The following is a 12,165-nucleotide window of genomic DNA, read 5'->3' as shown; positions in this document are numbered from 1 at the left end:
ATGGATTACCGATAATCTGAAGGCCAAGAAGCCAGCATCTCATCTGCAGATTCCAAGTTAAAACTGAGAAATTGGAGGTTCTAGATGAGTTTATATTCTTTCAATTTACCTTTGGAAGAAGAATAGAATGGAAATGCCTAAAATCCACCTCTCCAGGTACCACTGAGGAATATGGAGAGATCCCCCCCAACACACACACACACACACACACACATCTTACAATTCTCCTTTCACACCCTCTCCAAAGATTCTAAAAGACCCATATCTAAGTTGAGGGGGATGAGACGGATTTGAAACAAGCCCATTAGAATGTCCACATCTGAATAAGCATTTTCCTCTTCAAAGTAGTCCTTTTGGGAGCTTGGGAAATTTTTCCAATAGGGCAGCAATTCCTCTTTGCATTTGTAAAAGTTCTCTTGGGGAACGAACCAGCTTCCTGTCTCTATCATCGTACCTTGGCTTTCACCACAAGTGACATTCCTCAATTTGATCACCCACCTTATTCTCCATTTGGCCCTGACTGACTTCAAGCCATTTCCAAAAATCACATTCCTCCTTTAAAAGATGGAGGTTTTCTATCAGTGAAGATGTGCAAGAGAATACACCCCATGCTCTGAAGACAATTCTCTACAATGTTTCGAGTGGTGGAATCATCAGTGAGTGATATCACACCTCCCCCAAGGGGACTCTTTTGAGGGTGCTGACACTTGTTGAGTGTCTGTCCTGAAGTGCTTATTTTAAAAGCCCTCTCTACTGCATGAATATCATGTTTTTCCTCCTCTTTCTCATCCTCAGAAGGCCTCAAACTTTTTTCTAGCCTTCACCAGTTCTCCTCCTCCACTCTTGTCATCCCCTGGCCCCACTTTCCCCAGCCCAACTCTCATCCTTGCCTGCGATTATGTAAATGTCCAAGTTGATGAATCTTCAAAATATGTCTTCAATTGAAGGTATGTGGGAGACTCTAATGGATCCTGGAAAACTGCCTCAGCATTTCTCATTCCCAAAAGGTCTTTCTCTGGTTCTTAGGATAAGATTACTGTCTTAGCCAAACATTTCAGAGGGTCCCAGGGACTCACTCCCATTTGGCATGGCACCAAAACTTCCTGCACTGAGAGTGGGGAAGGGGCTGTGGAGGCCTGCCTTCCAGAGACCCATGTTGCCAGGTGCTGTCATCACCTGCATCTTAAACATTGGTTGGACGCTGTAGACATCCTCCTCCTCCCTTGTCATATCACAGCACTTTACAGATTACAAGATAGTCTTTTATTTGTCCTTTTGGAATCCTTTCAACTGTTTTAAAGATGAGGAAACTGAGACTTAGAGAAGTGAAGTGAGATGCCCAAGTTGATAATGTCAGCAAGCGAAAGGTTAAAGTCAGATCTCTTGATTCCCTATCTCATGCTCTTTACAATACAGCAGAAACTGATCAGCCCTAGAGTAACTCCTCACTCCAATATCTCCCCTAAGATGGCACAATAAGCAGAGACCTTCAGAGATGCTAATGTAATGCTAACCCACTAATAAATGCAGTCTAACCATATCTTGGAACACAAACCCAAAGACGTAGTTCTAAGGTTCTGTCCCCTGCCTCAATATGCCTCTCACTGAATCCCCTCTCCCAGTGGCTGCTTGCTGAGGGTCAGCCAAGGAGGGGAGTGTCTTAGAGAAGCACAGCCTACCTCTGACTCTTCCAAGAAAGGGACCTGGCAGGAAGAAGCCCCCGTCCCCGGAGCCTTGTCTAGGGGTCCCGCCCCCACCCATCCTCCTACCTGCCAAGAGCTGCATCCAGGCGCAGATCTTGTAGACCGTGGCCGTGTTGCAGAAGAAGAAAAGCGCAAAGCAGGTGATGCAGCCGAGGATCAGCACCATGGAGAGCAGCACGAAGAAGGCGGCCGCCTTAAAGGCGCCGGAGGGAATGGTGCTGAAGTCGGTGAAAGAGCCGCGGCAAGTGAGCTCGCGGCCCGCTAGCCCGCTGCCCACGCAGTAGTGGAAGAGGCCGAAGTAGCCGGGCTTGGGGGTGCTCACACTGTCGCCTACCCAGTAGGGCTGGATGAAGACCACCACGTTGATGATGGCGAAGCAGATGGTGAAGATGGCCCAGAGCACGCCGATGGCCCGCGAGTTCCGCATGTAGTGCTCATGGTAGAGCTTGGAGGCCTCCTGCGAGGGCAGCATGGTGCCCGGGGGCGGGGCCGGCGGCGGCGGAGGCGGGGGCCGCCGGCCCGGGACGGACCGCCAAGCTGCGGGGCGGGAGCTGGGGACACACGCGAGAGGCGGCCCTGAGCCGAGGAACTCGTGAGGGCCGGACCTGGGGCAGAGCTGGGGTGAAGGAGCTGGGGACTGGGATGGGGAAGTGGGCTAGAAGGGGGTCATAAGAGTGTTGGCGCGGTGTCTGAGAGGAATGGCAAAGATCTCCTCTGGGGGGCCTAGGAAAGGGCCATGTGAAAGTTGGGGGGCTGGGATGAGGCTACGAGAGCTGGAATGGGAAAGAGGCTAGAAAGAGGTCATGGAAGAGTTGGGGAGGGGGCTTAGGGGCTGGCATTGCGGGGTTAGAAAGGGGTCATGGGGGAATGGAATGGAGGTTGGGAGCCGGTATTGGAGGATTAGCAGAGGGGATGTATACAGGGAGCTCGGAAGAGAAATTGGGGGCTGGGATTAGGAGTAGAAGCAGGTCTGGTATTGGGTGTCTAAAAAGGAGCTATGGAGAGAGGGGTGGGCGCTTCTATGAAGGGGTAAGAAGGGAGTATAAGGGCTGGTACTGGGAGACTAGGAAGGTGATGTGGAGGCTAGGACTGGAACTGGGGGCTGGTATGAGGGTTTAAGAGGGCGAAGTGGCGGAATTAGGATGAGGCTAGGGGAGAGCTGGGGACTGGGACCGCAGGGTCTGAACACAGGGTGGGGGAAGCTCCTTCCTCTAAGCCAGGATGGATGTAGCCTGAGGGAGCCTAGGCTTGGCGGGTTGGCCTGAGGAGAGGGGCTTTCCAGGCCAAGGGGACGAGGAAGCAGGGCTGGAGGGCAGCCTGGGCCACGAGGGGCGGGAGGTGGGCAGGGGCTGTCCCCGGGACGCTGGAGCTGCCGGGCCCGGGTAGGGCCGGGGGTGGGGGGGTGGTTGCCCCGCGTCCAGGCCAGACGCACCGGAGGCTGCAGCCACGGGACGAGGGTGCGGGGAGACCAACCTGGGCCGGGTCGGGGGCAGCGAGTCCCGGACTGACACTGCTTAGGCGCCGCGGCTTGGCGCTCCCAGCAGCGGCTGCTTGGGCCCAGGCGGTGGCCTCCGTGCGGCCTCCATCTTGCTCGGGTTCTCCCGGGGCGCGCTCCCGCGCCTAGGCGCGCGCTCTCGTGCACCAGCCTGGCCGACGGAGGCGCGCTCTTGCCGCGAGCTGAGAGTGGGGGAGGGGCCCTCCGAGCTCTACAGTCCGGGGGAGGGGCGGACACCGTCCCGGGGTCCCCAAGCCAGAGCAGCAAAACCCCTCCACGGCAGGCCCCCTGATTTGGCGGACCCCCTTGTTCCAGCCTGACCTGTGGAGCTGTGGGTCCCCGCAAACCATACGAAAACGAGGAAGGGGCTGACGGGGTGATATTTGACAGGGTTTGAACTGGGTTTGAACAGGGTTTGAAATTACCTCCTCTACAACCTGTAACAGTGCCTGAAGTTCCACCATTACACTTCCAGTCTTTTGGGTCTTGGAGGCGTTGAAGGTTTCCAGAATCTCCTAGGAAACTGCCAACACCCCTGGGAGAGGGAACCCCCTAAACTGTTACCAGCCTACGGCTGAGTTGGGGATTGGTTGCTGCCAGCTAAGGAGCAGGGCCTGGGGAACATACTCAGAGAATAAGTACCAGGTGGGTGGGAATGAAGGAGACTGGGGATGTGTTGATTTCCTTCCCATGCAGTAAATCCCCAGAGCCCAATACAATGCCTGGCATAATGTGCACACCATAAAGCTGTGTTAAAGAACAAAGCATCAAAGTCAAGGCTCATGGTTAGGCCCAGTCACACACTGGGGGCTCCCCAAGGGAACCAGTTTGGGTCATTTCTTTTCCTGGATTTTTTTGGCTTCACTGTCAAGATGATCTGGGATAGAACTCAGGCAGGCTCTGACTACCACTTACTTGTCTCTTGCCCTCTCTGAACCTCTGCTTCTCCATCTGTAAAATGGGCAGATTAAGCCCCATTTCACAAGTATATATGCACGTCCAAAACCCAAACACACACGTATAAGTGGCTCTTTATTTATGTGTGTAGGGAGGTGAAAAATAATCGATGTTGTTGTTGTGTACCGTTGAGTCTATTCCAATGCAAAGCAACCCTACAGGGCAGAGTAGACCTATAGGCTGTTATCTTTACTGGAACAGATCGCCAGGTCTTTTCTCTCAAAGAGCCACTGTAGGTCCCAAATACTGAACCCCACACAGGAATCAGCCTGACATTTATTTACATGTATCTGCAACAAAAATAATTGTATAAGGTTACCAGAAGTCTTTTTTTGAGGGGGGGGGGGCGGTATGCAGGAAGACTGTTCTTTATTTCTAAGATTATGTACTTCCTGCTTTCTTCATGTAAAAATCCCTTTCTTTGGAAAATTGGTAGTTGTCTTAGTTATCTAGTGCGGTATAACAGAAATACCACAAGTGGTTGGCTTTAACAAACAAAAATACATTATCTCACAGTTTAGAAGGCTAGAAGTCCAATTTCGGGGTGCCAGCTCAAGGGGAAGGCTTTCCCTCTGTGTCTGGTCTGGGGGAAAGGTCCTTGTCTCCTTTCAACATCCGGGGGCCAACATTCCTTGGTAATCTCCATGTATCTTGGCATCAATCTTCCCCTGGGTCTAGTAGGTTCTCAGCACAGGGGCCATGGGTTCAAAGAATGAGCTCTGCCCCCAGCTCTTCTTTCTTGTTGGTAATGAGGTCCCTCCTCTCTGCTCGCTTCTTTCTCTTTTCACCTCTTGTAAGATACAAGGTGTGACCCAAGTAAGGGTGTGACTTGAGTCACACGCTCATGTAATGCAGTTACTCAGGATACACTCCACACTAATCCTGCCTCATTAACATATAGAGGTTAAGATTTACAACGCATCACAAAATGGAGGATAATTATATCATATCACAAAATGAAGGAAACCACTCAATACTAGCAATCATGACCTAACCAAGTTGACACATATTTTGGGGGACATAATTCAATCCATGACAGCAGTGATCATTAATGGCAGGTTTAAAAAAATGTTCTCATTTGACAAAAGCAAAAAAGTCTTATACCAATCTCAAATTTAAAATAAAATTGTGGGCCCATGAAATCCCACAATTGGGGAACCCAAGAACCACATGACAATTGCTCAATAAATTTTGTTTCTTCTTCCACTGGTTCCTTGGAGAAAGCTTTCTGGCCATCCCCAAAAGTTCTATGATCCTGAAATCATGAGCTGGAAGAAACTGTGAAGACAGTCTCATTCTATACCTTCGCCCACTTTGCAGATGGGGAACAGAAGCCAAAGAAGCAGATTAACTTATCCAAACAGATGGATCAGTCCTGTCAATCAGATTGATCAGCCTGATTCGTTAATTTATTCATCCATTTAATAAATACGTGTTAAGCTCCTGCAATGTGCCAGGCACTCTGCTAGGCACTTAAACTATGATGGTGGGTAAAACAGATGTGGAGCTCACAGCTGTGTGGGGAGATAGAATGTTCTAGGAGGAGGGAGCTGGAAAGTGGTCATCCTCAAAGAACTTCTCAAAGTCTCTTTCTGAAGAGGTTGCTGGTATGGATACCATCAGGGATTGAATTATAGTCCCCAAAAAATGTGTGTAGCAATTTGGCTGGGGCATGATTCCCAGTATTGTGTAGTTGTCCTTCATTTTGTGATTGTAATTTTATGTTAAAGAGGATTAGAGTGGGTTTGTAACAACTTACTAAGGTCACATCCATGACCCAATGTAAAGGGAGTTTCCCTGGGTTGTGGCCTGCATCACCTTTTATCTTACAAGAGATAAATGGAAAGGGAAGCAAGCAGAGAGTTGGGGACATCATACCACCAAGAAAGCAGTGCCAGGAGCAGAATCCATCCTTTGGACCCGGGGTCCCTGCATGGAGAACCTCCTAGTCCGAGGGAAGAGTGATGAGAAGGCTGACAGAGAGAGAAAGACTTCCCCTGGAGCTGATGCCCTGAATTTGAACTTTTCGACTACTTTACTGTGAAGAAATAAATTTCCCTTTGTTAAAGCCATCCACTTGTATTTCTGTTATAGCAGCACTAGGTGACTAAGATAGATAGTGTTCTGAACATAACAAGTGACTGGAGCCAGAAGCTCCATCTTCACTCCGTACTCCAAATTACTGCTTTTTTTTTTTTTTTTCTCTCTATCCTGTTGAGCTAAATTAAGCAGTCCAGGAAAAAAAAAAAATCCTCTTACTACTCTCCCTCAAGGCAAGAACAGAGTCTTCACCAAGAAGGGGCTCCCAGTTTTTCTCTTGGAACCCACACTGACTGCCCCATTCTCACTCTGCTGAGCAAAGGCACCCTGTACGGATTTTCCTACCACCAACATCACTTCTGATAATAGTACTTTTTTCTTTAAAGAACTTCCATTTCCCCTCATTCAGTCCCTGGGTTTGGTAGGAATCATCCCTTACCACCATACTCCTCTCCAGGGGGAACAAATGATCAGGCCTGGACAATAAGAATACACCACCGTCCTGGCCAGAGTGATTGGTTCAGGGGTGGGCCCATAACCCAAGCCATTTTCTGGGGCTTACAAGAAAGAGGTGTCCCCTTTCTACTGTTTATTGATATGAGAAGATTGAGGTCATCTATGTCACCCTAAGCAGACAGCTTGCCTAAGAATAAGGTCAACACAGAGGGTAGTTAAGCTAAGAAATGGAGAGAAACTGTTCTGTTAACATAGTTGGGGCACCTGGATTCATCCAACCTGAAGACTTATTTCTGGATTGTTAGGAGAGCCAATAAATTTGGTTTTTGCTTAAGCCAGTTTGAGTTAGGTTTTTGTCACTCCCAATCAAAATAGACCTAAATAACTTACCTACACCGCCCCCGCAAAAGAAAGCAGGGCTGGTATGTTGTTGTTGTTGGGTGTTGTCATGTCAATTCCAACTCATAGCAACAGGGGACAGAGTATAACTGCCCCATAGGGTTTTCTAGGCTGTAATCTTTACAGAAGCAGATCATCAGGCCTTTCTCCCGTGGAGCCACTGGGTTGGTTCGAACTGCCAGCCTACTGGTTAGCAGTCAAGTGCTTAACCATTTGCACCACCAGGGCTTCTTAGGGCTGGGATACTGGACTATTTATATTATAGAAGGGTATCTGAACAGGTGAGCTACTCCCAATATTTTGGAGGAAAAGATTACAGTTTGAGGCCACTCTGCCACTTACTAACTGTGTGACCTTGGACAATCATGCTACTCCTTATTTCACAGCTTATTTCTTCATGTGTAAAATGGAGAAAAACATACTTCCTTCCCACAGATGCTGTAAGGATTAAAAGAGATAATGGCTGAAAAAGAGCTTTGTAAACTGAAAAAGGCTATATAAATAAGTGATTATCATTAAATTTTAATAACAAGTAGCTTGTCCAAGGAGTAGAAATAGCAGTAGCATTGGAAATGTACTTGCTGAGCTGTGAGTAGCTGGGATGGAATGTCTCCTCATTTTAAAGACTTATCTTGGAGCAGTTACAGAAAGAAAGGTAGGGAACTCTCTGTAGAAAGAGCATCTCATTGACCTAGGGAGCCACCAGACAAGGATGGAAGAGTCAAGAGGTCAAGATGGTGACTACAGAACAGAAGACAAGGGTGATAGTGAACGGAGCACCTGGACAGAGGAGCCCACAGGGCACTTCCAGCCTAGTAAGGAAAGATTTGGAACTTGCTAGACACCTGTCTTAGTCATCTAGGGCGGCTATAACAGAAATACCACAAGTGGATGGCTTTAACAAAGAGAAATTCATTCTCTCCCAGTTTAGGAGGCTAGAAGTGTGAATTCAGGGTACCAGCTCCAAGGGAAGGCTTTCTTTCCCTGTTGGCTCTGGAGGAAGGTCCTTGTCATCAATCTTCCCCAGTCAAGGAGCATCTCAGTGCAGGGACCTCGGGTGCAAAGGACACACTATTCTCCTGGTCTTGTTTCTTGGTGGTATGAGGTCCCCCTGTCTCTCTGCTTGTTTCTCTCTTTTATGTCTCAAAAGACATTGATTGAAGACACAACCCAATCTTGCAGACTGAGTCCTGCCTCATTAGTATAACTTCCGCTACTTCCACCTCATTAACATCATAGAGGTAAGATTTACAACACATAAGAAAATCACATCTGGTGACAAAATGTTGGACAATCACACAAAACTGAGAATCATGGACTAGCCAAGTTGACACACATTTTTGGACACAATTCAATCCGTAACATCATCTTTATCCCTAAATTAAGTGGTCAGTAACAGCTAACAGTTATTAAGCTCTTACTACATTCTAGATCCCCTGGTCATTGCTTTATATGTATTGTCTTATTTAATCTTCACAATAACCCTAAGAAGTAAGTATTATTATATGCCCACTTTGCAGATGAGGACACCAAGGTTAAATGATTTGCCCAAAGTCACAACCCTAGCAAGTGCAAGAACTGGGATTTATACCCAAACAGCCTGCTCCAGTGCCCACATTCTTAATTAGTGGGCCATATAGGTCATTCTGGAGCCCTGGTGGCACAGTGATTAAGAGCTCTACTACTAACCAATAGGTCAGCAGATCGAATCCACCAGCCACTCCTTGGAAACCCTACGGGGCAGTTCCACTCTGTCCTATAGGGTCACTATGAGTCGGAACTGACTTAACGGCAACAACTGTTGTTTTTTTTTTTTTAAATAGGACATTCTATACATGGGATTCAATTTTTCTTTATTTCCTTTTTTATACCCATATCATATGGTTTCATGGGCTTTCATTGTGGAACCATACGAAACGGGTATAAAAAGGAAATCAAGGGTAGTGACGCCCATGGAAGCAGCAGTCGAGAAATCAAACAATGTATTGCATTGGGCAAATCTTCTGCAAAAGAACTCTTTAAAGGGTTAAAAAGCAAAGATGTCACTTGGAGGACTAAGGTGAGCCTGACCCAAGCCATGGCATTTCAATCACCTCATATACATGCAAAAGCTGGATAATGAATAAGGAAGACTGAAGAAGAGTTGACGCATTTGAATTATGGTGTTGGCAAAGAATACTGAATATACCATGGACTGCCAGAAGAACGAACAAATCTGTCTTGGAAGAAGTACAGCCAGAATGCTCCTTAGAAACAAGGATGGTGAGACTTAGTCTTATGTACTTTGGACAGGTTATAAGGAAGGACCAGTCCCTGAGAAGGAAATCATGCTTGGTAAAGTAGAGGGTCAGCGAAAAAAAGGAAGACCTTCAACAAGACGGATTGACACAGTGGCTGAAATAATGAGCTCAAACATAGCAATGATTGTGAGGATGGCTCAGGACCAAGCTGCGTTTCATTCTGTTGTATATAAGAGTTGCTATGAGTTGGGACGAACTTGACAACATCTAACAACAACATCATATGGTTACAAGCACATGCACTAGCATCAGACCATCTGGGATCAGGTCTCATTTCTGCAAATTACTAGCTGTGTGACCTTGGGCATGTTATTTTACCTCTCTTAAGCCTCAGTTTACTCATCTGTAAAGTAGGCATGATGATAATAGTATATATCCCTCTAATGGTCTTCAGGAAGACTGAAATAAGATATTGTGCACATACAGTACTCAGCACTTGGAAAACATTCAAGAACTATTTGCTGTTATTATTGTCTGAGATTATATAGCTAACAAATTGTAGCTCCAGGATTCAAACCTGGGTCAGTTTTGGTCTAAAGCAAGTGCACATAACCCTTACCTTGAACTTCCAAAGATTCTGAGGCCCTAAGGAGATTTATCTGACCCCAGGGTACTTGGATGACAGTGGGGTCACCATCATGCAGGCTGCATCATACAGAGATTAAAGTCAGAGCTATGAAGTCAGACAAATAGGTACTTGTAATCCAGTCCTGCTACCTAATAGCTATGTGACTTTGAATAAGTTTTTTAAATTATCTGAACCTCACTTTTCTTATCTACAAAATTCAACCAACAGAATCCTACCTTACAGAATTTAAATGAGAGAAAATACACAAGGTGTTGGGCACACAGTGGATGCTCAGTAAACGCTAGAACTGTGGAGTCTATCTCTTGTAGGAGTTCAGTTTCGAAAGGCAAATGCAACCAGGGAGGAATATGGTTAAAACTGGAGTCCATGGCTGGTGCAAATGGTTGACATGCTCAACTGCTAAACAAAAGGTTGGTGGTTCGAGTCCATCCAGAGGTGCCTCGGGAGAAAGGCCTGATGATCTACTTCTGAAAAATCAGCCACTGAAAACTATGGAGCACAGTTTCTACCCTGACACACACAGGGTCACCATGAGTCAGAACTGACTCCGTGGCAACTGGTACTCATACTGCAGGGTTAAAATTACCCTTGAAAAATCCCATAGTTCTCCATGAAGTACAATAAGAAATGTTTCATGAATACCACCCCCTCCCATAGTTCTTAGACACTACAGTTTGAGAAAACCGAAATAAACTAAAGAAAAAATCAAAAGGAAATTCTATATGCAGATGAGGAAACACTGAAATAATTCTGCTTTTAAAATAATAAATCCTTAGAAAACGGGGGTTAGATGGAAAATTCGAAAGAATTCATATTTGCCTGTAAAATTTATTCTTATATATGAAGTCTCCAAAACATTAACACATAAAAATAGATGAATTTGTGCTTGTGAAGATGAAAATAAATAGCGCAGGCACCTCTTAGGGAAGGGGTTGGACTCAGTTCTTACACTAATTGTGTGTATGAACCATCAGTATATGTTGTAATGGAAAATTTGTGGGATTTGTCAGCCCAGCATTCCTTTCTCCACTTCTTCTGATAATAGTAGCCAGCTTATTTGTGGGAACTGTCCCTTCTCCCCTCTGTGGGCCATAGGAATAGATGATGTGTCCTAGGCCCAGCCAGTCATACTATCCTGCCCACCTGGCTTTAATGACTGGCCCAAGTGTGGGCAACTGAGTCCATCCTGGCCAATCATAAGTCTTCCCTGGGACATTGAGAGAAATTAGATATAAATAGATAGATGATTAATACATAGGTAAATAGATGACGGATGGATAGAGTGAGCACATGCTCAAATTTTCACTCCTTAGATTACGGGCTGTACGGGTTTGACCTTTAGGTTGTAGGTGGTCATGTCCACCATCCCATGGAATAGCCCAAGAGGATAAGGCCAAAATGTGCTCAGAAGATAGGCTGAGATGGAGAGATTCTTGATGCTGTTTGAGACCCTCTAGCAAAAGTTATAATAACTGTCTTTCCATGGTTTACTTAAATCTCCCTTTTTTGCTTACAATGGTTTGAATAAGCTTTCTGTCCCAGGTCCCTGAAAGAGCCCTAATTAGAACCATTATTTTTCTTCCCCCAATACCGCATATTATCTCCTGCTCTTTGACTTGGGAATCAAGTCATTCATTTCTTCAACCATTCAATCAATAAATACCAGTGGTCCTTCTTGTTTATAAGTCTCTATGGCTGGCTCTGGGGATACAAAGATGAATAAGACCCAGTCCCTGCCCTTGAGAAGCTCACTGTCTAGTGAAGGAACAAGGAAATACATGGAGTTTAATTAGAGTAACAGAGAATCACTCAGATTTTTTTTCCTTTGCTCAGAGATTTTGAGAGCAATATGAAGGGGCTCACTAGAGGTGTGATTTTTTATTTTGCTGTTGTTGTTGAGAATATACACAGCAAAACATACACCAATTCAAGCATTTCTACATGTATAATTCAGTGACATTAATTACATTCTTCAGGTTCTGCAACCTTTCTCAGCCTCCTTTTCGGAGTTGTTCCTCCCACATTAATATAAATTCATAGCCCCCTAAGGTTCCTATCTAATCTTTTGAGTTGCTGTTGTCATTTTGATCCCATATAGATAGATCTTAAAAGAGCATAATGCTCAAGGCAGGCATTTTTTACTAGTTAGCTAAACTATTGCTTGGTTTTAAGAAGACTTCAGAGGATACTTTTGGTTTAAGGTTTAAAGATTATCTTAGGGCAACA

At 45.8% G+C, this 12,165-nt stretch overlaps 1 protein-coding gene across 1 annotated transcript in view; it reads right to left on the bottom strand.

Annotated features, from left to right (window-relative positions):
* The window catches only part of LHFPL4 (LHFPL tetraspan subfamily member 4), a 31,968-nt gene extending 29,793 nt beyond the window's left edge, over positions 1-2,175 (bottom strand). Inside the window, exon 1 of the mRNA XM_064274956.1 lies at positions 1,770-2,175. Coding sequence (XP_064131026.1) covers positions 1,770-2,175 — 406 coding nt within the window. The remainder of the gene's footprint in view (positions 1-1,769) is intronic.
* Positions 2,176-12,165: the final 9,990 nt, after the last annotated feature.

This window comes from Loxodonta africana, chromosome 22 (assembly GCF_030014295.1).
Source record: "Loxodonta africana isolate mLoxAfr1 chromosome 22, mLoxAfr1.hap2, whole genome shotgun sequence".
Taxonomy (NCBI): Eukaryota; Metazoa; Chordata; class Mammalia; order Proboscidea; family Elephantidae; genus Loxodonta; species Loxodonta africana.
This window is presented reverse-complemented; position numbering and strand designations above follow the sequence as displayed.